At 47.3% G+C, this 25492-nt stretch overlaps 1 protein-coding gene across 1 annotated transcript in view; it reads left to right on the top strand.

Annotated features, from left to right (window-relative positions):
* The window catches only part of ATP1A1 (ATPase Na+/K+ transporting subunit alpha 1), a 33213-nt gene extending 9026 nt beyond the window's left edge, over positions 1-24187 (top strand). The window contains exons 2-23 of the mRNA XM_082832350.1: positions 2858-2962; positions 3658-3717; positions 5996-6199; positions 6853-6966; positions 7356-7490; positions 7603-7720; positions 8179-8447; positions 8990-9188; positions 9447-9556; positions 11486-11620; positions 12308-12500; positions 13767-13942; positions 16258-16394; positions 17241-17391; positions 17993-18161; positions 18307-18461; positions 19061-19184; positions 20363-20508; positions 20623-20753; positions 21044-21145; positions 23285-23376; positions 23832-24187. Coding sequence (XP_082688476.1) covers positions 2858-2962; positions 3658-3717; positions 5996-6199; positions 6853-6966; positions 7356-7490; positions 7603-7720; positions 8179-8447; positions 8990-9188; positions 9447-9556; positions 11486-11620; positions 12308-12500; positions 13767-13942; positions 16258-16394; positions 17241-17391; positions 17993-18161; positions 18307-18461; positions 19061-19184; positions 20363-20508; positions 20623-20753; positions 21044-21145; positions 23285-23376; positions 23832-23860 — 3054 coding nt within the window. The 3' untranslated portion in view covers positions 23861-24187. The remainder of the gene's footprint in view (positions 1-2857; positions 2963-3657; positions 3718-5995; positions 6200-6852; positions 6967-7355; positions 7491-7602; positions 7721-8178; positions 8448-8989; positions 9189-9446; positions 9557-11485; positions 11621-12307; positions 12501-13766; positions 13943-16257; positions 16395-17240; positions 17392-17992; positions 18162-18306; positions 18462-19060; positions 19185-20362; positions 20509-20622; positions 20754-21043; positions 21146-23284; positions 23377-23831) is intronic.
* The last annotated feature ends 1305 nt before the right edge of the window (positions 24188-25492 follow it).

Raw genomic sequence — 25492 nt, 5'->3', positions numbered from 1 at the left:
TTTAGGCTGTGTCACACTGGGCAAGCCCCTGCCCTTGTTGTGACCTCCCACTTCCTAAATTAGAATGGGATAAACAAATGTTCACAAGTGGCCCTTTTGGGGGGGCGGTATGACAGTGGCCTTGAGCCTCCATTGTGTACCCTTCCCCTTTCTCAGAGACGGCACAGCGGTGCCCAAGGGTGCTGTTGCAGGGAGCCCGGTCACTGCCTGTCTTCCGTGGAGGAAGGAGAACTGACCTGCATTTCCTAATGGAAACAGTGGGAATTGTGTGCCCAGTGCCCAGAGGAGTGGGCAGGTCATCGCAGTAGATGCGGGAGACCATATTATCATTGCCCTTTTCATGACCTTTGTTTTTCCCAAATGCTTTTAAAAGAAATAATAAAGAAAATGCTGTCTACCCAATTTTAGGTTGTTCCCTGTCCTACCCTGCACCACTGCACCCCACCCCAAACACACACACACAGATTTTTTTCTGCTTTGAAACTAGTATTTGAGATTGGTAGGGACTCGAGTAATATTTGGTTCCCATCAAGATAAGCTAGTATTATTGTTTTACTTGTAGGGAAGCACTGAATTGCATAAGCTGCCTGGTCTTCTGGACATTGCCTAGTGAAACAATTAAAACTTGAAGGAGAAGAAATATCACTTGTTAGCACTTCCCCTGTCTCTTTCACAGATATCCTGTTTTAAACCACCACCCCTTATATGCCATGAAGGGATGAAGAATGGGGAGGGTTATTAGGGAATCTTGATTTCCAGCTACCTTAACCACTGATAACTGAGAAGCTTCAGGCAGGAGATCTGTTTTGTAAATGGGGATAAAACTCTGGAACATGTCCAAGGTCTAGCTGCTCCACTAATTCTCTCCCCCTCTTTTGGAGTGGAAAATATTGAAAGTCGGAGAATAATCAAAGCCTACAGATGGTGAGGCAGAGGGCTTTTAACTCTGATTTTCATATCTTGAAATTAGATATGTTTTAATGATACTCAACTTGCTTAATGAGAATTTGTGAACTGGATTTAAGAAATCAATACAAACGGGCCATGTGAATCTTTTAGAGATCCCTAGTCAATGTCTTTGACGTGCTTCCTTATTAAATATATGAAGGAAGTATTGTGCTTCCTTATTAAATATATGAAGGAAGTCCCACTTTAGTTCCTCTCTGGTGGGAGCCCCGTCCTTTGTTTTGTTTGTCTGTTTGCTTCTAGTGTGTGTGGTGATGTTTCATTTTAACTCTGGCCCCAGAGCTCTCCCAGAGAGGCTCTCAGCAACGTGTGGTTGCCGTGTAGTGGAGAGAATGTGGAGAATGTTGACTATCTTTAGACTTGCTTCATTCTTAACAGATAAGATACAGAAACTAAAGAACACTCTGAAAGAGTTAATGGGCAGGGAACACTGTAAATGTGACCACACAAGTTGAGCAATGTGAATACTGTACATGTCTCTGTGTTTTGGCAACACTAACTAACCTGGGGCCAGGATCTCTTTAGAGTCTTAAGAAGGTATTTTCAAATTCAAGTGAATATTGTATTTATTTGCAACCATATCAGCTATGACTGAAAGACACCTATATGCTTTGATTTTTTAAAATTTCTTTTATATTCAGCACAGTACAATTTAAATCTAGACAGTGTTTCTACTTGTTGCTTTAGTAGCTGGTGAGGCACTCCTGAAAATCAGAAACGATTAAGGGAGAGCCGCAAATGAATACGGACAGCACCGCATAGCATCCATTGTAAGAAAATTGCTACTATAACTGCCTTTGTTTGCCCTTCTTAGGTGATATTATCAGTTTGTGGGCTGGGGGCCTCTGGAGTGAGGGGCGCCTTCTCTCCAGGGACTACTAGCCTTGGGAGCACCAAGTTCAGGCTTTGTGTAGCTGAGCTCAGGCGTTTTCAACAGGAGGTGGGGGAGTGGAACAATCTAAATTTAAACTGTGGAATCAACGTTTTCTCTAAAAATTGTTCCAGTTTTCAAGAGGCGTAGGTGGATCCTGCGAACTGTGAGATAATGCACATGCTTTTCCTACATCCTGGTTGTGTCAAAATATTTCCAGGGGCTTGCATTTGGGGGCTTTATTCTCGGGCTGCAGATTGGGGTGGGGACTCCCTTTTTCTGTCTTTCACTTGAAGAATTTGAAGGATCCTTGGGCTGACTTTTTTTAATAAGATGAAAAGGTCAGTGCTCTTAAGGCAAACCTTAAAGATATTTAAAGTTGATCCGAAATGACTTCTTTGCAAAGATAAGAATTTAAACGTCATAATAAAAGTCATTCGCATTTAGGTGTGTGTATCAGTTAATCCTCTCAATCCTCTAAGGAGGTAGGCGCCATTAGCTCCATTCTAGGGAAGAGAACAGAAGAATTTCAGAATTAGTGACTTGCCCAAGGACACACAGCTATTAAGTGGTGGAGCCCAGGGTATGAACCTGTCTGATTCAGAATCCAAGAGCATAAGTACTATACTGTACTCTAAGTTAGTGATGTGAAGATAGTTTCATTCTTTCAGTGGGGAAGATGGAGGGCCATGGCATGGAAATGTTGACAGCACAACCCTCTCCCCCCATTTACCCCAAATGGAAGCAACTGGCAGGGCCATTCTGAGGCCTGACAGGACTTTCCCATTGGTCTTAATGCCCTAGGGTGCAGATGGCCTGACCTGAGCTAATGATGGCAGTATTAATCCTAGACTGCTGTTGCGTATGCAGCCTTAGAACATGTATTTCCATGGATAGTAGCCCAGTGACTCTTCAAAACGATGGCTCTCCTAAAACTGCTGAAAATCCTTTCTCCACAATCTTGAGTTTCGAAATGCTGTTCTGAATTCACAACCACACGTTTCCCACATTCCTCTGTAGGTTGGACGTGATAAATATGAACCCGCAGCTGTTTCAGAGCATGGCGACAAAAAGAAGGCCAAGAAAGAGAGGGATATGGATGAGCTGAAGAAGGAAGTTTCTATGGTAAAGTACCAGGAGGAAGGCTGCTCTTTGTTCGTCTTAAAAATTAATTGTGTCTTACCTCCTTTGAGTGTTATGGTACCCCTCCCCCCAGCCATCCTTCAATCAGAGACTTGCTTCATTTTCAAAGTAAAGAGATTACAGCAGTTGTACAGATTTTTACTGAATTGTAGACGTTGCTTGGAAAAATTTCATTATAAAAGCCGTTAGAGGGTTGGACAAGTTACTCAACACTCCAGCATAACCAAAGGTCCACAGAGGAACTGTGGATGATATTATCGTGGGCCTTTGCTTTTGTGTTTCTGCATCATACTGAACACGGAGAACTTCCAACCTCTGCAGGCCGCGGAGGCGTCCACAGATGCAACCTGTCTATAATCTGCCTTGTCATCAGAGAAGGTGGATGAGGTCTCGTAGGTCTCTAAGACTGTTGGGTTTCTCTGATGATAGGTGGCAGACAGTCGGGCTGCCATCACACAGCTTGGGCCATTCTCCAGTGAAGACTGTTCAGTAGGCAGCTGTATGGTTGCCAAGCCATTGGGCAGCAATGGTGAAAGTACACTAACTTGTGCGCTGAAGAAAAACTTGTCTTCTGAGCCTAATGATAGTGAGGAGTGATGATATTAATGCTTTTTAAAATCTTTCTGTTTGTTTTTAACGGTACAGTGATTAATTCTTTTCCTTCTGTTTTCCCTTAGGATGACCATAAACTTAGCCTTGATGAGCTTCATCGCAAATACGGAACGGACTTGAGCCGAGTATGTTCTCATTGGTTGTATAGAATCCTGCTTTTCCCTATCCCGTTTTCCCCAGTATCACAGGCCTAACATTAGGGACTCAAGGAGAACAACGACAGCCACCATCTGAGTGTCTGCTACATGACGTGCACAAAGCTTGGGCCCTTATTTTTTTGTTGTTACAACATTGCTTCTGTTTTACGTTTTGGTTTTTTGGCTGCGAGGCATGTAGGATCTTAGCTCTCTGACCAGAGCTCAAACCCATACCCCCTGCATTGGAAGACCAAGTCTTAACCACTGGACCACCAGGGAAGTCCCAGGGCCGGGGCTCTTATATGCTGTTTACTATTTTGTTTCCCCTGAAACTTTTTGGAAGTGCATGTTACTTTCCCCATCTTATAGCAGGTGACAGCCACTAGGTGGGAGTCCCAGGATTTGAAACTGAAAAGCTCCAAAGCCATGCTCATCCCCTGACCTTGTGATTACACATCTTCTCTTTACTCTTCTACATTTGTGAAATTGAGTTATTTCAACTAGTTGAATCTTGAACGATTCAGATCGTTGCACTTTTATCAGCTAGCTCATTGCTGTTTGTCAGAGCCTTTGGTTTATTCTATCATTTATTTGAAACTTGTTTTTTGAACAGCTCAAAGAAACCTTTAAATAAAGTATGTATTGTGTATCCTTGTTATCGAGGGGATTTTGATATTAACTTTGCCACAGACAATATAAAAGTAAACAGTGAGGCGCAGGGGTGGAGTTTGTTATTTTCTAGACAATCACTAGAAAGTCTGAGGAATGACTAGAGCGCCAGCTAATATGTAGCTATTGTTTCAATAAATTATCAAGAAGTTCTGAGAAGTCTGGGGGCCTTAAGCTCTGAGAGGAGGCCTGACTCTAAGACCCAGCAGGCAGTTCCTCTCTGCGCACATCACACGGGTCATCTCACTGGAGTTTTCATTAGATTCCTATGAAGTATGTTCTTTGGGACCCTAAGTTACTTAGGGTCTGTTTTCTTACTTGTAAAATGGGTTGTGGTGAGAATTAAGCAATTAATTGGAAGCACTGGATTGACTCAGTGCTCGACAAGTAGAGACAGCTCAGATGGCTGGTGGTGGTGGTGGTTATTCTGTCCAGGGACCACATCACGAACTTGAGGCAGGGGAGGGTCCTAAATAAGTCCTTGTTTTCCTTGAACCATTTCATGTTCTTTATCCCTTTCCCTATACTCCCTAGTTAACTCCAATATTAAAAATAACATGAAAACAAAATATATGTACACACTTCAGGCAAAAATGTGTTTTATGTCTTTTTTATGAGTTGGTAGCCTATGATGAAAGTAATCACATTTTCCCCTCATGGCCGGGAGCCTCATGTCTCTTGTCTGCTGTCATTGCATCTTGGTTTTAAGGCCCATTAGAAAACAGCAGGGCCTCAGTACAGTGGATGCTTCTTCCAGTGAATACTTTTCAACTGACAGGTGTCCGGGGGGTTAGCTCAAATACGCACATGTGTGAACCCTTCCCTGCCAGACAAGTTCTTTTTTTTCGGTACGCGGGCCTCTCGCCGTTGTGGCCTCTCCCGTTGCGGAGCACAGGCTCCAGACGCGCAGGCTCAGCGGCCATGGCTCACAGGCCCAGCCGCTCCGCGGCACGTGGGATCCTCCCAGACCGGGGCACAAACCCGTGTCCCCTGCATCGGCAGGCGGGCTCTCAACCGCTGCGCCACCAGGGAAGCCCCAGACAAGTATTTTAATTGCTGTCCAAAGAATAAAGTTCTATACTGAAGCTTGGCAAGTTAACCCAATAACAGGTTGGATTCTGACAGATATTTTTTTTTCCTCCTTTGATATTAATAGAGTGATTCCCCCCCCCCCCCGCCCCTGCCGTCCCTGACAGATTCAATACATAGGAAACTCTTAAGCTCTTAATTTGCAAAACTGAATCGATTAGTTAAGATTGATATCTTTTTGGTAAAAATGCAGTTTGGCATGAATCCCTTATCTAAAACTCGGAAGAGACCGGACCAGATTCCGGTCTGTCCGTGGATCAATTTTAAAAGAATTTTAGTTTGGGTGTTGTAGGTTCCTCAGGAAACTTGGGCTGTTGTCTGCCTGAACCGTTGCAGACGTGGGCGGGGGTTAGGCGGGGAATCATCAGAATTTTCCAGCTTCTACATTGCCCTGGGACATTTAGTTTTCTCCTCAACTCTTTTATTGCAGCTTCCCAGCTGTCAGGTGGCTATATTAGCTTGTAAGTCCTGAAGCAGTTTGTCTTATTTATGTTCCTCTATTTCTCAGGGCTTAACAACTGCCCGAGCTGCTGAGATCCTGGCCCGAGACGGTCCCAACGCCCTCACTCCTCCTCCCACGACCCCCGAGTGGATCAAGTTCTGTCGGCAGCTGTTTGGGGGGTTCTCAATGTTGCTGTGGATTGGAGCAATTCTTTGTTTCTTGGCCTATGGCATCCAAGCTGCTACAGAAGAGGAACCTCAAAATGATAATGTGAGTGCCGTCGTTTCTAATTTGGATTATTAGGTATGCATAAAGTATCCTCTGTCTTTGCCACCTACTTATTTTCAGTTACCACTGGTTACTTGATGGTTTTAAACACTGGGGAAAAGTAGCATCAGCAGCGATTGCCTTCAAGGCCCATCCGTTCTTCCTTCTTCGTTTCAAGTTCTCTCTCCCAACTCCTGCCCTGTGTGTAGATGTTCTTCCAAGCTGGGCCTCCGCCCTGCATGTTGTTTCTGTGAACAAGCAGCTCTGCTCGGGCCCTGGCTCAGGTCTTGCTGCCACAGAGCGGCAGAGCACAGCTTTTAATATTGGAACATTACACACGTCCAGAAATGTTTGGTAGCCGTTCTTGAGAAGTCACAAGTTGTTTTGAAAATATCTCTCTTTAATAAAGCAGGAGAAACTGATTCATGGAGAATATTTCCCAAAGTCTGTCAAGCTAGTGACCAAGCGTCAGTGTGACTCCATTTCTGACACTCTTGTACACCGTCTCACGGAAGATAAACATGAAGACATGAGTTCTGTATTTCTGAAGCCTTGATCTCTGTTAAAAGTCTGGTTTTTACTCAGTCGAAAATTAACTGAATGTTCCCAATTCTTTACCAAGAGCCGTGCATCCTAACTTGTTTGTTCTGTCCCAGCTGTATCTTGGTGTGGTGCTGTCTGCCGTCGTCATCATAACTGGGTGTTTCTCCTACTATCAAGAAGCTAAAAGCTCAAAGATCATGGAGTCCTTCAAAAACATGGTTCCTCAGGTACCTGCCGCTTTGTCCTTCCCCATCAGGTGACTTGACAGCCCCAAGAATGTGAGCTGGTGTGAAGTTAAGGTTTTCCAAATACGCAGTGGCTCCATCAGAGAGAGGGGGATGCCTTCTCCCCACACCCAAAACCAGATCTATTTTTCTTACACCCCAAAAAGTGCGTGTCTTCCCTCTGAATGTACACAGCACGATGGCAACATGCGGACTGCCTCATAGATAACTTGAGCAAGCTTTTGTAACTTGTATAAGTAAACAGATTGATATCTTTGCTGTACATTCAGATAATTAGGATTACAGATCATTTTGTAATTTTGACACTACCTTCTTGCTGGTATTGGTTTTTATCTGATGGAATGGTGTAAACTGTATTTTCCTTCCAAAAGCAAGCCCTCGTGATTCGAAATGGTGAAAAAATGAGCATAAATGCAGAAGAAGTTGTCGTTGGGGATCTGGTGGAAGTGAAAGGAGGGGATCGAATCCCTGCTGATCTCAGAATCATCTCTGCGAACGGCTGCAAGGTAGGTTTAAACAGAGTCTCCACAGTTCCGGACAGAGTGAGTTGAGTGGGCCAGTAGCCCACGATGAGGCTCGTGTTGCTCACATGACGCGTCTTACTTTTCTCATGGGCAGGTGGATAACTCCTCACTCACTGGAGAATCAGAACCGCAGACCAGGTCTCCGGATTTCACCAATGAAAACCCCCTGGAGACACGGAACATTGCCTTTTTTTCAACCAACTGCGTTGAAGGTAGACCGTTTTCAAGCACTCTACAGCACGGCGTGGCATTTATTTTGGGCATTAACAACCACCACCAAAATAAACCCACGGCCACAATTTCTCTTTTTGTCTTATTGGCCCCATTTCTGACCACTTCAGTTAGGCACAGAGCAGAAGCAGTTGACTTGCTGGCAGGAAGACCCAGGAGGCCTCGGGGCTGTTTTTTCCCTCTTCCCTCCACCTCTGCGTGCCTCTTCTGTTGGCAGTGCTAAGCTAGCATGGGGTTTGGAGCCGCTGTCCTGCTAATGGAGAGAAATCCCTTTGCCACAGTCCCTATAGTTTAGAACAGATGGCGTGTACCACCAAGGAGCTGGCCCTTAAAAACGTGTGTTTCTGTCTCTTTTTTTAAAACCCTGCCAGGTAATTGTGCAGATTCTGCGGCTTCATTGGTAAAATTTAGTACAATTCCCCTTCCTCCTCCTTTTAAGGTACTGCACGTGGCATTGTCGTGTACACGGGGGATCGCACCGTGATGGGCAGAATCGCCACGCTCGCTTCTGGGCTGGAAGGGGGCCAGACTCCCATTGCTGCGGAAATTGAGCATTTTATCCACATCATCACCGGTGTGGCCGTGTTCCTGGGCGTGTCGTTCTTCATCCTTTCTCTGATCCTTGAGTACACCTGGCTTGAGGCCGTCATCTTCCTCATCGGCATCATTGTAGCCAACGTGCCAGAAGGTTTGCTGGCCACCGTCACGGTAAGAGGCTTGGGGAAGGCGATGCTCGCTCGCTCTGACGGCCTGCCTGAGTGTGAGAGTCATCCGCTACCCTTTCCTCAGGGACTGCGGGGGCTGCCGACTTAGGTTTTTTTTGCATGTGTTTGTATGTGGGTTTTCTTCAGAGCCACCTGGTAGGGTTAGACAGTGAAAAGACCTCAGCATGTTTTTATACGGAAGATAGTAACCCAGAAGCATACTTTTTTTTTCCTTGAATTTTATCACATGATCCAGAACAGTGTAGCACAGAAAGGAGAAGAACTTGGGGGTAAGTAGGGAAAACAGACTATGGTACATCCTGGATATTTTCACTTTTCTTAATCTTAATCTTAATCTTAGTCTGCTTTTTGGAGAGGGGTGGGGGAAGCCCCACGTACACGTTACCATTATTATTTCCTCCAACTTCAGAGGAAGCTTGGAGAGATTTAGTTTTAGGCAAAACTCTCCCATGTTAGGGGGTAGCCAGAGTTAGTATGGAGCGGCCGCCTGGTCAAGTTAGAAGTAATCTGGCCCCAACGCTTTAGGTGTGCCTGACCCTGACCGCCAAGCGCATGGCCAGGAAGAACTGCTTAGTGAAGAACCTGGAGGCTGTGGAGACCTTGGGGTCCACGTCCACCATCTGCTCAGACAAAACCGGAACTCTGACCCAGAACCGGATGACGGTGGCCCACATGTGGTTCGACAATCAGATCCACGAGGCCGACACAACGGAGAATCAGAGTGGTAAGACCAGGGCCCGGCCCACACCTGAGCCTCACCTGCTTGCTTGCTTTTTATCATTCGGTAAAGAGTCAGGGTTTTAGATGGTTTAGGTTTTTTGTCTTTCGGGGTTTTGTTTGCATGTCAGTACAAACATGGTTGGAAAATGCCTAAAACCTGACTAGTCTTGTTCATTGGGAAATGAGACGTGTCACCTCACATCTCTGTGGGCCCTTAGTACAAAGCCAGTGCATTATTTTCCTCTCTTTTTGCTTCCACCAGGTGTCTCATTCGACAAGACCTCGGCCACCTGGCTCGCTCTGTCCAGAATTGCAGGGCTTTGTAACAGGGCCGTGTTCCAGGCTAACCAGGAGAACCTGCCTATCCTGAAGGTCGGCTCAGCAGTTCTGTTAAGGTTGCCTTTGAGGTGTGCAGATGCCACCCAAGAACCACCACCTGAGGGTTCTGTTTGAAGAGCACGTGACCTTTGGGGGCTGTAGAGTAATTGGGACACTTGGAATGGTCCATGGGATGCTTTGCTATGTGTAACTTGAGTTGTGTTGCCTGTAGACCCCAAACACTTTCAGTACCCTGCGGTCAATATAGGTCAGTAAAAGTGGAATATACAGTAAAAACTGACCAAAGAGGAGTTGGGGGAGGTGGGAGGCAATCTTTACTACTGGTGAAAAACCTAATTAGTAAAATCCAGCTTTACTACTCTTTTGAGTTTATGTGATGATCACCTAACCTAGCAGACAGTGAGGGCTACTTTTGTGACTTAAGAATTGCATTTGCATATTAGGATACAGCAGATTCCAGTCAATCCCTTAAGCCATTTATTTTCTTAAAATAGCTCAGTTATTTCTCTTATCTTATTTGTTCTTAGCTGGCTACTAATGTTGCAGAAATAAGCTAAGCGTAGCCCGGTGGAATTTGCATGAAATTTGAAATGACTGAGAGATTTTTCTGTGTGGCCCAGTAAAGCCTTGGTCCCAGAAAGGTCACGAGTTGCACAAGGTCCTTGCGGACAAGAGGAGCTGCATGGGGCCCTCTGGGCGGCTCCCTCTCCCCAAAGCTGCCTGTGGTGGTTCTGGGTCGAAACTGGGTTGTCGAAGAGAATGTGGCTCCGACGGAACCGAGATGGCTTCTGTCGTGAAGATAGGATTCCTTTATTCTTTAAAGGAGATTCTCTTGGCATTGAATTGGTGTTGTTTTGAGGAGGACGTTGTTGATCTTGGGATAAAACTTGAGATGCCAGCTTCATCGTTTATCTTACCTCAAAGTGGAAATTTTCTAGTCTTTGAGCACAGGGACTCATAAATATCCAGTCTTGCTCATTTAAAACTCCAGAAAGGTAGCATGAGATGTTATTTCTAAGTTATTTCAGGGGGTTGGGGCCATGTTATATTAGTGGCATTATCAAAAAAAAAAAAAAAAAAAGGCATGCAGCCCTATTCTGCTTTAGTAACTGGCCTTTATTAAAGTGATCCCACTTATTTCATGCTCCTTACCAAACTTCACCAGATTTCTCGTTAAACAGGGCTACTATATTTGTAAGTGAGCATTAACTTGCTATCTGCACGTGCGGCCTGGCATGCCAGAGTTCTAAAATGTTTATCTGTGTAAAAGTTTGCTGTAGCCGAAAATGTTTTTAGTATGTCAAAATATAAGTGTTACAGTGTATCACACAAAATATATGTGTTACCGAACATGTATGCATTAACTAAAATGGTGGCTGATTACCTTACCGTTGGAGCTAATAATAGCTTTCAGTTCTCATCATTCAGGCCCAGACAATCCTGCACAATTGAATTAGTTTAGAATGTGAAGTCCTGTTTTGCCCTTGACACAGACAGCTTGCCCTCCGTCCTGAGAACCCAAGGCGTTTTCTTTTTTAAATCGCAGGGCAGTGAAGGGTACCGTAAATATTTACATTCTCACTCTGTATTTTCAGATTCATAACTAGAAATAGGTGGTTGGGAATGGTTGGCTTTGAGACTTCTCAGCAGGCCCAGGGAAGGTAAAAAAAAAAGGCCAGAGTAGGCTGGAAGAGTGTGTTGTGCTTCTCCCAAGCGTAGGTGACACCTTCTTGCGCCGGTTTGGCGGGGGGGGGGGGGGGGGGGGTTGGCCAGGAGGCTGGCAAGGAGGAGGTTGGAGTTTAGGGGCTATGACGCCGTGGTCACTCGCCACAACTGTGCTCCTCCTTGCCAGCTCCCTTCTCCTCCTGACAGGTGGGAAGACACTCTGAGTCTTCTCTGGCTTTCAGGGATGCCTGGGTAGAGCGCTTTCAGGGTGACTAACAGAGGCGTCTCTGTTCACAGCGGGCTGTTGCAGGCGATGCATCCGAGTCTGCGCTCCTGAAGTGCATTGAGCTGTGCTGCGGTTCTGTGAAGGAGATGAGAGAGAGATACACCAAGATCGTTGAGATACCCTTCAACTCCACCAACAAGTACCAGGTCTGAGGGTCTGGGGAGCTTGGGGGGGGCCCGAGGGGACAGAAGAGAACGACATACGCTGGAAAAAGAGCCATCATCCCTTTTGGAATTTTCCACGCTGAACTGCTTTCTAGAAACGAATGAGTCACAGCCTTTATGAATGCTTTAACTTTACATCTTACCCTGACTCCTCCGTATAGAAAATCCTCATTTATTTGAGTATTAGTAGGATAAATGAAGCCTCTTCTAATACGTTGTCCGGGCCCTTTTAAATTCTCACTTGTCGGTTGGAGTGGGTGTGGGCGTTTGGAGAGGGGCTGGGTGGGGCTGCAGGTGCACACACGTGTGCCAGTCCCGTTTCTGAATTTTCTTAGGAAAAATTGTGTACATGAACACGTGTCAGGGATGTATGAGCACCTCGCCACGTTTGTTTCTTCTGTAGCATTCGAAGTGTGTTACAAGGTGCGAGACACTTCGAAGTTCAGAAATAGGGCCTCTTGGATATTTTTGAAAACAACTACTAGGGACTTACCTGGTGGTCCAGTGGTTAGGACTCCACCCTTTCACTAACAGGGGCCTGGGTTCCATCCCTGGTCGGGGAACTAAGATCCCACAAGCTGCGCGACGCGGCCAAAAAAAGAAAAAAATTCCCTCCCTGGGCTGTCCGGCCCAGCCGTCCATCGTTTGCATCTCCACCATCCTTCACAGTTGTCCATCCACAAGAACCCCAACACAGCTGAGCCCCGGCACCTGCTGGTGATGAAAGGTGCCCCGGAAAGGATCCTGGACCGCTGCAGCTCCATCCTCATCCACGGCAAGGAGCAGCCCCTGGACGAGGAGCTGAAGGACGCCTTTCAGAACGCCTACCTGGAGCTGGGTGGTCTTGGAGAGCGCGTGCTGGGTATGCAGATAGCCTGGCAACAGGGCCGCAAACAAGTCTGGGAGACGATTGCAAGTTACTGGGTTAACCTCTCTTTCTCGTTAACTTCCCTTTACTTGCCCCCTATTGTTTTGAAAACAATAAGCGCTGGAGACACTGGGCAGCAAAATGCTGCTGGTTTGCTTCTGACTTGGACTTTGACCTTTGGTCTCATGCTGGTCAGTTCTGTTTGCTCAAAAAAAGAGGGGAAAAGAGTTTTATGATCTGGCTTTCGTTGGCTGTGCCCATGATCTGTAAACTTAACGAAATGAAAAGGAATTCCCTAGGGCATCTAGAATAAAGCCACTTCCTGACTGCCACGGAATGGCTGTGAATTTACACGGGCACTTGTGCCGCCAGCTCATAAATTAGATGAACGGTAAACTCGGGGCCCAGGATGCCACCTGTCCTTCCTGCTCTGTCAGCCACCTCGGATTAGAAGTACATTCACCCACTGTGTCATTGAGAAAGTGGCATTTATAATCTTGTAGGTTGACAGATAAAAATTCATATTGATGTAATTCTTCTGTTCTTAGTTTGGGTAACTTAGAACTGGTCCCTTACTCATGTTCTTACCTGCTCTCGTCTAACTTGAGGTGTCTTAAGTCTCTATCCAACTGAAAGGTCGCTCTTAAGTGGTTTTTGTTTCTGCACCTCCCACCCCAGAGTAGAAGCAGCCTCTCTTATATGAACTCCACTTGATACCACTTTAAAGTACACTGTAACCTTCACACAACATTGAAAGAAATATCCTGAATATCATGATTCTTGTGTGAACAGTAATACTAGATATAAACCCCTTGGGCAGAACGTGTCTGATCTGCATTTATCCTCAAAGAAGCTGGCACGATGGCCCACCTGGGTGCTCAGCGGTATACTTTGGTTAGATGAACAGTGAGCAGAGATGTGGCCTTGATTTTTCCCAGAGACGGAAGTGGAGACAAATAATGACATGACGTGCCACGTCTCAGTAACTGAGTGGGCAGGTCTAGGAGCCGGAAACCCTGGTGCCAGAGTCAGTCTGCTCTACATTGAACAAAGCCTCTTCCTCTGAGGCTTAGCGATGGATTCTGTCTTTTGCACAGTTTTTCTTCTAGGCATTCTGTGTTATTTATAAACGATCGATAAAACTCACTTGGTTATAAAAGTAGACTTTAAAAAACCTTCCAAACTAAGTGAATAATAAGCCGCTGTCCTGCTGCTGCCTCTGTCACTAGAAGTCCTCACAGGCTCCCTGCCCTCCTGCAGGTTTCTGCCACCTTTCCCTGCCAGATGAACAGTTTCCCGAAGGCTTCCAGTTTGACACCGATGATGTGAATTTCCCTGTTGATAATCTCTGCTTCGTGGGGCTCATCTCCATGATCGACCCACCACGGGCTGCCGTCCCTGATGCCGTGGGCAAATGTCGAAGTGCTGGAATTAAGGTAATGCCCCGCCCCCCTTTTTGGCATCACCTCTCAGCAGCTCGGGGCACCCTACTTAGTGACGTTGCCTTGTGGGGTCCATGTGGCAGCTGGTGTTTCTCACCTGGAGTATCAATTTCTCATCTCCAAAGCTTTTTAGTTACCACCAGAGAAGACCAAGTGGTAATAAAGTGTTGGTGTAAACTGCAGAAGAGGGATTAAAAAAAAAAAAAAAATCAGCTTTTTAAGGGAAATGTAATGTAGCAAATTAAAAAGAGCAGAAGACTTGGTAAGTTTTTTTTTTTTTTAATAAAATAAATTTATTTTAAAAGTAGTATGGTTTAACATATTCAACAAAGTTACATAGGCACTTTTTTTTTTCTTTAACATCTTTATTGGAGTATAATTGCTTAACAGTGTTGTGTTAGTTTTTGCTGTATAACAAAGTGAGTCAGCTATACATATTCATATATCCCCATATCCCCTCCCTCTTGCATCTCCCTCCCACCTTCCCTATCCCACCCCTCTAGGTGGTCACAAAGCACCGAGCTGATCTCCCTGTGCTATGCGGCTGCTTCCCACTAGCTGTCTGTTTTACGTTTGGTAGTGTATATATGTCCATGCCACTCTCTCACTTCGTCTCAGCCTACCCTTCCCCCTCCCCATGTCCTCAAGTCCATTCTCTACGTCTGTGTCTTTATTCCTGTCCTGCCCCTAGGTTCTGAAGAACCTTTTTTTTTTTTTTTTTAAGATTCCATATATATGTGTTAGCATACGGTATTTGTTTTTCTCTTTCTGACTTACTTCATTCTGTATGACAGTCTCTAGGTCCATCCACCTCACTACAAATAACTCAATTTCGTTTCTTTTCATGGCTGAGTAATATTCCATTGTGTATATGTGCCACATCTTCTTTATCCATTCATCTGTCAATGGACACTTAGGTTGCTTCCATGTCCTGGCTATTGTAAATAGAGCTGCAGTGAACACTGTGGTACATGACTCTTTCTGAATTATGGTTTTCTCGGTATATGCCCAGTAATGGGATTGCTGGGTCGTGTGGTAGTTCTATTTGTAGTTTTTTAAGGAACCTCCACACTGTTCTCCATAGTGGCTGTATCAATTTACATTCCCACCAGCAGTGCAAGAGTGTTCCCTTTTCTCCACACCCTCTCCAGCATTTATTGTTTGTAGACTTTTTGATGATGGCCATTCTGACCGGTGTGAGGTGATACCTCATTGTAGTTTTGATTTGCGTTTCTCTAGTGATTAGTGATGTTGAGCATCCTTTCATGTGTTTGTTGGCAATCTGTATATCTTCTTTGGAGAAATGTCTATTTAGGCCTCCTGCCCATTTTTGGATTGGGTTGTTTGGTTTTTTGATACCGAGCTGCATGAGCCGCTTGTATATTTTGGAGATTAATCCTCTGTCAGTTGCTTCGTTTGCAAATATTTTCTCCCATTCTGAGAGTTGTCTTTTCGTCTTGTTTATGATTTCCTTTGCTGTGCAAAAGCTTTTTAAGTTTTATTAGGTCCCGTTTGTTTATTTTTGTTGTTATTTCCATTTCTTTAAGAGGTGGGTCAAAAAGGATCTTGCTGTGATTTATGTCGTAGAGTGTTATTTTGAAATATTTGCCTTGTTCTAAATTAATACACTTCATGCAGTAAATGGCATGTGTTGTGTGTTTTCAGTTAACTGGTTTTGGAAGGAATGTTTGGTGTACTCTGTATTGGTCTTAAGTTGCAGCGTATTGTTCAGGTGCGCTGATACAGCGTGGTTCAGTGTAGTTCGTGTGGTCTGTCTTGTTGCTGGCTGTTTGATTCTCCGCCTTCTCATTCTCATGAGTACTACTGCCCTGAAAAGCTTTGTAAAAATTATCCTCCTACCACCTCGACTGTATTCTAAATATAATCTGGGGTCAGAAAGAGCAGTGAGTGATTTGAATTCTTGTTACTTACTGCTTTCCCTCCAAATTGGGCCAGTTTCAGAATGCTGACCCTTTACTCACCAGTATCAGATTTTTATTGTTTTTTGTTGTTGTTGTTGGTTTCAGTAAATTTGAGTATTTTTCTGTGATGGTGTAAAAGGACAAAGATACCGTTTATTCTGTGTGATTGTGCACCAAGATAAAGACTGGGTATTGCTTTGTGTCTTCTGTGAACTCACGTCTATATTTCGGGCTAGTTCGTGTTTATCGGTTTTATATTTGCGTTTCTTTCCCTTTGATATTACAAGCCGAATCATCCTTGACATTTATTCTTGCGTACTCGTAAGACTTCTCAAGGTCATTTGCTAGGCAGCTGCGTTTAGTAAATCGTCCTCTTCCTTGTCACAGGTCATCATGGTCACCGGAGACCATCCAATCACAGCCAAAGCCATTGCCAAAGGTGTGGGCATAATCTCGGAAGGAAACGAGACTGTAGAAGACATCGCTGCCCGCCTCAACATTCCAGTGAGCCAGGTGAACCCCAGGTAAGGCAGGAAGGTCAGACCACTGTTGCCTTGAATGTGCAGGTGCTGGAAGTTGGGCATCTTCAGCTTGGTTCTACACAGTTTGCTTCTAGGCTTGCTCTGGGTTAGGGACGCCCCTCCAGTGCCAGAAAACAGCCTTGTTCCTAGGGAGGGTTTTCAATAAGAGCGGTCACCATAAGCAACGCTTAGATGGTGCCTGCCGTTCTAAGCACTTGCTACGGTACCCACGAAGGTGGGTGATACTCCCACCTTGCGGAGCAGGGAGCTGAGGCTGAGTCACGCAGTACACCCGGCAGTCTAGCTTCTGAGTTCACACTGTTAACCACTGCGCTACGGCCCTGCACCGAGCACCTTGTCATTTTCAGGGCCACACTAACAAAATAAAATGGGCAAGGCACAATTGTCCAGGTAGCTCAGGCCAGAAAGGGAGATTTTGGTAATAAAGTAGAATAGATAACTTGAGACAACTTTGTTTTTAATGTTCTGTTCAGGTTTAGGGCCACCCCCACTCACCCCCAGCCAAACCCTACTTTGGGTTTGGTTTTCGGTCAGCTCTGTCACCGCCTAAAACTTAGTTATGTTATTTCAATGCGTCTTATAAAGATGGGGAAAGGAAGATGAGAGGCAGGCCTGCCCAGTGATTATTGTGAGTCTTGAATGAGATACTATATATGAAAATGCTTTGTAACCTGTAAAACACTGCACAGATAATACATGATGGGGACAGTTCCCTCTGGCTTCGTGGTGTTTACGAAGTGTTCTGCGTAGTGTGGCAACATTCCTTCTTGGGGATGAGCACCGTGCTGGTGAAGTGACAGGTGACTTGTCTCTCGGTCCTAATGGTAGGGATGCCAAGGCCTGCGTGGTACATGGGAGTGATCTGAAGGACATGACTTCCGAGCAGCTGGATGACATTCTGAAGTACCACACGGAGATCGTGTTTGCCAGGACCTCTCCGCAGCAGAAGCTCATCATTGTGGAAGGCTGCCAGAGACAGGTCAGCGCACAGCCGGGGCCGGGCTCTTTCAGGCGCCACTGACCTCGGTGATGGCAGTTCCAGGAAAAACAAAAAACAAAGCAACAGTGGTGGAAACACGAGCCAGTTTCTCTCAGTCTCAGTATACACGTGCCAGTGAGACACTCCAGGCATAGAGAGAAGGGTGGTGACTGGCTCACGGCTCAGCCGAGACACGGACTCCACTGTGCAGGTCTTCGCTATGGCCCACAGCCGGAGCTTCGGCACTCGCCTGGAGTAGCAGAGCAGGGTCCTAATGTGTACACTGGAGATGTGACTGTCCAGGAGACTCGCATCCCATACCTGGGAAAGACCTGGGGGTGGGGGTGGGGGGGCTTTCCAAAGCGCCACTCACCCAAGTCATGACTTGGAGTAGCCCTTGTGAACAAGGTGAGGGACACATCTGCTGTCACTCCTGGACTCTGGCTGTGTGCATTCCTGGCTGAGATGGTTCCGCGTCTCTGTAGAGTCTCAGTGGGAAAGGAGCAGTGTCTGTCTTGAGAGGCGACTGGAGGCTGCACCTTCCTTATACCCATCGCTAGACTACACGATTCCTAACCCGCATCCCTCCTTTTTCCGGCAGGGCGCCATTGTGGCTGTCACTGGCGACGGTGTCAATGACTCTCCGGCTTTGAAGAAGGCTGACATCGGGGTTGCCATGGGGATTGCTGGCTCAGATGTGTCCAAGCAAGCTGCCGACATGATTCTCCTGGATGACAACTTTGCCTCAATTGTGACTGGAGTAGAGGAAGGTGAGCGTGCTGCGTGTAAAGCGACCACCAAAACCTCACCCGGATGCTGCCGAGCCGTGTCCGTGTCTGTGAGCTTAAGGGATGTGTGCAGGGTCTGGTCCCTCCCATTAAGCTCTACGGTAAAAACAATCTTTTGCTTTCGTAGGTCGTCTGATTTTTGATAACTTGAAGAAATCCATTGCCTACACCCTCACCAGTAACATTCCAGAGATCACCCCCTTCCTGATATTTATTATTGCCAACATTCCACTACCCCTGGGGACTGTCACCATCCTCTGCATCGACTTGGGAACAGACATGGTGAGTGACTGTCGCGGCTTCCACACATCATAGTGTTACGGTGTGGCATTAGCATTCACCGCTGTGCTCTCTGGGTCCCCGTGGCCACTGTAAGGAAAAGAAATTCTCGGTAGCGACATTTCCAACGTGTGGTAGCCTCAGCATCAAAGACTGAGTGTTATTCCTCAAGACAGCTGACAACATCTATTTATCAGATAGAAATCTTCCCTTTTGTATAATTTTGCCCCCTTTTTTACTTTTTTTGAAAGTGGGACTCGTAATATCTCATGTTATGAAAAACTACTTTTTTTATTTTTTTGCGGTACGCGGGCCTTTCACTGTTGTGGCCTCTCCCGTTGCGGAGCACAGGCTCCGGATGCGCTGGCCCAGCGGCCATGGCTCACGGGCCCAGCCGCTCCGCGGCACGTGGGATCTTCCCAGACCGGGGCACGAGCCCGTGTCCCCTGCATCGGCAGGCAGACTCTCAACCACTGCGCCACCAGGGAAGCCCACGAAAAACATTTTTTAAAGGGAGGGCAAGAATTTTAAAACAAAAGGTTCACAACATCAGCTTGCTGGTTTCTGATCATTTTAAATCCCTTCTCGCCCCTCCTCCCCAGGTTCCTGCCATCTCCCTGGCTTACGAGCAGGCTGAGAGCGACATCATGAAGAGACAGCCCAGAAACCCCCAGACGGACAAACTCGTGAACGAGCGGTTGATCAGCATGGCCTACGGACAGATTGGTGAGCTGGCGGATTTAAAGTATCTGGAGGGGTGGTGTCTGCCTTCTGAGACTTCACGTGTTGGGTGACTTTCAAATCTAGGATGAGCCATGACCTAGGGTGAGACTGGGGATTTTTTTTTAGATTCCTTTCCAAGTGAGAATAAATCTTTTGCCGTCTGCCAAGAACCCATAGTTCTCTAGACTGGGCACCTGCGACTGAGCTCATCTGCCCTAGGACTGAGGATGCCCCTGCTCACAGAGCCTTTCCAGTGCCAGGCACAGTTCCTGGGAGCTGCACCATTAACTCAAAGGCGGCTTTTCCTGGGGAAACCTAGTATCTGTCACTCATTTGACTCTGCAAATCCTAACTCACTGTCCAGAGTTTGCAGGTTTGGCTAATAGGTCACTGCCAAGTGGCTACTCCGCACACCCACTCTCCCCACCCCCAGTGCTTGATTTCTGTTCCACCAGTGGCGCATGACCAGCTAACAGGTGGTCTAGGCGGTGGGCAGTGAAAATACCCTTTGATCCTAAATCCTCTGCCTTTAGGAAAACTTGGTGAAGCCACCATTAGCAACTTGTTCTTCTGGAGTAATGGGTTACATCACTGCGAACCCTCGGGTAAAATGGGACAGATGAGTACATTACGGAAACGTGGAAAAGATTGATTTGACAGTTGCTGACAACAAAGTAATTGGCTGATGGCCAGAAAGACCTAATTTTGAGCAGAAGGAAGACTGTGTCCAGAGCGTGGGCTGAAATCCCACCCCAGGAAGTTGAGGGCATAGTGATTGGATTGGGTCCTGGGGAGAACGACCCTGAAAGTGGGGGAGAGGAGGAAGATTAGGTCAGAAAGTGCCGCTTTCTTGATCTCCACGGCGGCTGGGAAAAAGGCGGTGTGCAAACATGTTGAGACATGGGAGGGAAAGTCATAACTTTTCAGAAATTAAAATGTAGGGAAATGGATTTTTACCCCCAAGGGTCGTGCCCTTATAGAAGCAGATGATTGAGTAATAGAGATGGGTGTTTAAGAGCAAGGCCCGGGTACTGTCTTTTAAGCTCTAAAAAGTGACTCATAGTGGAGCAGGTGTGAGCGAGGAGTGTGTCCCGGGTTGTCTGTCCCACCGGTCATAGCCTGTGAGTGACCAAGACCTTCCTCCAGGCCCTGGCATTCAAGTTGTCTTTCCAACCTCTCAGGTATGATCCAGGCCCTGGGGGGCTTTTTCACTTACTTTGTGATTATGGCTGAGAACGGCTTCCTCCCGACGCACCTGCTGGGCGTCCGAGTAGACTGGGATGACCGCTGGATCAACGACGTGGAAGATAGCTACGGGCAGCAGTGGGTGAGTGAGGGCTGCCCGCCTGACCAGTGCTGGACGGAGCTCCTCCAGCCCCACGGGGTGGGGCCACATGGCCTCCGGACACGCATGCTCATCTGTCTGCCTTATGCATTTCAGACCTACGAACAGAGGAAGATCGTGGAGTTCACCTGCCACACCGCCTTCTTTGTCAGCATCGTGGTGGTGCAGTGGGCCGACTTGGTCATCTGCAAGACCAGGAGGAATTCTGTCTTCCAGCAGGGGATGAAGTGAGTAGGGCACAGTCAGGGGGTTCTGGCTCAAAGAAGGGGTCTGGTGACATCTAAACCCTTCGCCAAAAGCCCAGCACCTGACACCCAGGGCAGAGTTTCTGGAAACTTATTTGTGGAGCAAATTGAGGAAGCAAAATGTTTTCTAGGTTTTTTTCATCTGACCTCAGTCAGGTTCCTAAGTACAACTAATAATACATAAAGACATCGACCTGCCATTTGACACGTAGCATTAGAAGATACACTTCTGTTTGTGTTTTTTAACTTTTCCCCACTCCTTGTTTTTTTAGGAACAAGATCTTAATATTTGGCCTCTTCGAAGAGACGGCCCTTGCTGCTTTCCTTTCCTACTGCCCTGGAATGGGTGTTGCCCTGAGGATGTATCCCCTCAAGTAAGTCCATCCTCTTCTAGCTCCAGAAAGTGGGAAATAGTAAGTGTGGCTTTTCCTCTCATGACACACGTTAGTAGCTGTTATTTTGGGAACTCTTGGGTGATGTGTACAAGAGTTCCTCTGGATTGGAAAATGAGGAAAGGCTGACTCAGTAATGCAGACCAGCAAATCCCCAGACTGTGCTTAGGATTTGCTGTCACTAGGGCCAGCCGGGCTCTGGCCCTTGGGCTTGCCCACCAGCCAACTGCACTGAGCGCTCAGGTCCCCCGTGGCCACAGCCCCGTCGTCTTGAGACCAGTGGGGGATATGCTGGAGTTTGGGGGCACAGGTTCCAGTCTTGATTGGCCCACCCAGTCACTGCGTCGCCTGGCAAGTCCCTCACCTCTGTGGCCCTCTGACTCTTCTGCTCTCGAAGGACAATGGTGGAGCAGATCCGAGGTCTTTTTACTTTACAGTCGAGCACGGGTAGTGTTAGGAGATCATGGGTGGAGGATCAGAGGAGACTGACTCCTAGTCTTTGGCCAGAACCAGACTGGCCTTAGACATGGTGAATGACTGCACTTTTGATACACCTGACTTTTCACATACAGGATTTGCCACAAACTCTAGTAGTATTTTGAAGCATTGAGTGCGTTTGTGGTGTCTGCCAGCTGGTTAAGGTTAGGCAGCTGCAACCTATTAAAATATGCTAAACCACAGAAAATGGGACCCTACGAGTCAAGCTTTTGATCTAAACATCAGTCTTCCCATGCTCGCTCAGACCCATATGGACTCTCGACTAGCCTGTTGCCCTTCACCTCCTCTCACTGATCTCATCCCAAAAGTAACCAAACCCTGTTGGCTTCCCTGACTGCCTATCTGTGGTGCAAGGGGAGCCTGGCATCCAGGGTCTTGTTACTGTGCCAGCCTGTCTTCCTAGCCTTATACCCATCCAGGCTTACGTTAGGTGAATTCAGTACTTCTCTTCTGCCTACATGTTTGGGAAGGCTGTTCCCTTCTCACCCCATCAATCCCGATCGTTCTTCAAGGTTGGTTTTCTCAGGGCTTGTCCCCATGTGATCTCACCCTCCTGGGCACGTGCAGCAGCAGCCCTCCTTTGCCATTATTGTCACTTCTGCTCGCATAGATTGTTATTTTCAGAGCATGGACCACGACATCTGTTTTGACTTTGTGTCTCCAGCCCCCTGCACAGAGCTGGCACAAAACAGGGGCAAGTCTTATCCAAGGTGAATCCTGTCATCTTGGGCCATTGTTTGTTAAGAGGAGGCCAGGAGGATCAGAGCTCTGTAAAAGGCCCAAATGGAAAATCTCTGCCTACAACAGGCTGGTGGTGCCTCAGGGCATCTTTTGCTATGACTAGAGAACTTGTTCCCAATAGGTTCTACCCAGTGTGGAAGGTGGCTTAGTAACAAGGGTCCCCAAGTCAAACGAGGTCATCTTCTAGCATGTGGAGGACACACAAGACAGGAAGAGGAGGAGGAGATGCCAGAGCTCTGCCTTGGGACAGTCTTCCTCCAGTGGTTGCTGCGGGAAGCTGGTAGTCAAGAAAGCGTCAGCCTCCTTTGGAAGCTGCCTGGGGAGCCTGTTTCCAGGCTGGGGGCTGTGGCAGCAGCCCCTGGGCCCCCAAAGGCCTCGGATCTCTGCTAGGGTTCAGCTTCTTGTTCCCCAGGTCTGGGACTCAGTGCACTCCTGACTGCCCCACTGTCAGAGACCACATTCGGGGGATGATTCAGCTGGTTGTGACCCACACTGGCAGTTCTTTATCTTCAGGTGCCAGGACATCAGACAGATAAACTTGAGTGAGCTTCTTAAATACTTCAGAAACGGAAGAAAGAAAATGTCCAGTTGCTCTGGAATCGTCAACAACAAAAAAAAATCTAAGCTGACCTACAAACCAGTTTTCATGGAAAACCCAACTGAAGGTGGCAGTCCGCTTTCTTCTGCCGCTCCGGGCCCTGAGCGCGCAGCAGCGGGCTGTTTTCATTGTGTGTTCTGTGTCCGTGCTCGGCCGGCTACCCATGACTGTACTTGGCTTCTCCTTTCAGGCTGATTAGTTCATGATCACTATGCTGACGTGCGGTTTCTTTTTCCTTTGAGTTGCGCGTACACGTATAAACTGTCACTTGCTTCTACTTCCAGACCTACCTGGTGGTTCTGTGCCTTCCCCTACTCTCTTCTCATCTTCGTGTATGACGAAGTCCGAAAGCTCATCATCAGGCGACGCCCTGGCGGTAAGAACAGGCACTTTTAGTTGGGGGTGCGGGCTGCGGAGGGGTGCCTGTGGGGCCGCTGGCTTTTGCTCTGTTTCCTTTGAAGTGTTTGGGCTCCTCCACAATCAGTCTGCTTGGCTAAGTCCATTGGAAGCCAACTGTAAACTGACTTGAGTCACAGCCCAGCTTCAGAATGGAGATCTCAGTTGAGGTTTCAGAACTGACCAAATACAAACCGAATAGGATGCAGTGGAAACGTGGTCAGAAATCAAAACCATCTTTCCAATTAACACATTACTCTTAAAAGCATTTAAATAAATACAGTTGAGGGCCCAGATTGAATTTGGGTCAAACACCCCGCCCCGCCCTTGGCTTTGTTCCCCTGAGGTCCATTCTTTCTGTCTTTCCCTCTGCCCCCTCCCGAGGAGGAAGACTCACTGTCGCTTCTCTCTCTCTTTTTCTGTGGCCCCCCCCAGGCTGGGTAGAGAAGGAGACCTACTACTAGACCCCCTCCTGCACGCCGGGGAGCATCACGCCACACACTCTGCACCCACCACCCACCCCCTCTTTGTGTACTTCAGTCTCGGAATTCGGAATTCTACCCTGGTAGGAAAGCACCGAAGCATGTGGGGGAAGAAGCGAGCTGTCCCGGAATGAAGCATGTAGCTATATGGGGGGGAGGGGGGAGGGCTGCCCGAGAAACATCCGTCTGTGGGAACAACATCGGGGAAGGTTTTTATGTGCCTTGTTGTTTTTGTAAAAAGGAAAACTCGGAAAGACTGAAAGAATACATTTTATATCTGGATTTTTACAAATAAAGATGGCTATTATAATGGAATTGGTCTCATGCCCTCATCACTTCCATGGTCCAGATTGTCTTATGTGATCGGTCTGGAGCCGTGGTTCCCAGCACACGAGTCCCTGGCCAGGGGCTTCATCGGCATCATTGGAACTTGTTAGCACAGCAAAGCCGGGGCCACTGAACCGGAAGCTAACCAGCCATCTGTTTAATAAGTCTCCAGGTGACTCTGATTTCACATTCAAGTTTAAGGACCACAGATTAAGGGGAAACTTTCTGCCCGTGCTTTCGTGGTCTGAGTAGGTGAGCTTACCTCCCCATTTTCCCGTGGGCCACTGCGGGTGGTATGGCTGGAACTCCCCCTGCTGCCTTCACATCTGCTTCTTGACGGACACACCCTTCACTAGAAGGATTTTTCAGACCCTCAGGGGAGGGCCTCCTCTTCCCGTCCTGGTCACAGCCCCACCTGTGGTCTCTTAGATCATCACCGCCACCACGACAGCCTCAAGTGTCTCTAGACGAAGATCTGTCTGAGAAGCAGAAACCTACCTATTATGCACAGTCTGTTAGGACATCACAAAGAGCTTCCCTTCCACGTAACTCGTTCCTAATTTAGCATCGAATGGCTCCATTTCAGAGAGTGCTTATTTTCCAGAAGCTACTTAAGAAAAAAAGGTGAAAGATCTGTTTACTGCAAGGTCAAGTATACCTCCGGCTTTCAAAGAGTGAGTGTAAAAGGCCCCCTCAAGTCCCATCGCTCAGTAATCCAACCTGCGTGCTGTTAACTACCTGTACTTGAAGGCTGTCCTTGCTTCAAGCCAATGCAATGAGGAGTCCTTACTTCGGGCATCAATGATCATGGCCTGCCAGGTGGTCGTAGATTGGGTTCGAGTATTTTTTCTCTGAAAAGCTTAATTCATTGCTCATGCCTCTTGTGCTCACTTCCAAGCTGTGCAGATGGGAAGGGAACGGCTGACGCCCACATCCCAGCCAGTCATTACCCCCAGCCTCTCCTGCTAGGGGCACTGGGAGGGCCAGGTGGTCTGTGCCGCCTTAGTCCAACCCACCAGTCTTTCCCGGGGCACTTTCTTCCAGGATGATCTCTGTGCCTGTAGGCAAGTCATTTTTAAAGAGACACTTGTTCAGCCGAACATAAGGAACCTAGGATAAAGCTAAGAACTAACAGAGAGCTCAGGCTCAGGGCCGGTGGTTCCTGAGTCCTCCCTGAGGACATAGCTCTGAGAGCAAGAATGAGGCTGCCCCACGTGCTTAGACTGGCACAGCCTTGTCAGAGGCTTGCTGGCCTCTCCTCTACTCCCTGAGCGTCTGTTCCCTGGC

This window comes from Leucopleurus acutus, assembly GCF_964270905.1.
Source record: "Leucopleurus acutus genome assembly, chromosome: 2".
NCBI classification, from domain to species: domain Eukaryota; kingdom Metazoa; phylum Chordata; class Mammalia; order Artiodactyla; family Delphinidae; genus Leucopleurus; species Leucopleurus acutus.
This window is presented reverse-complemented; position numbering and strand designations above follow the sequence as displayed.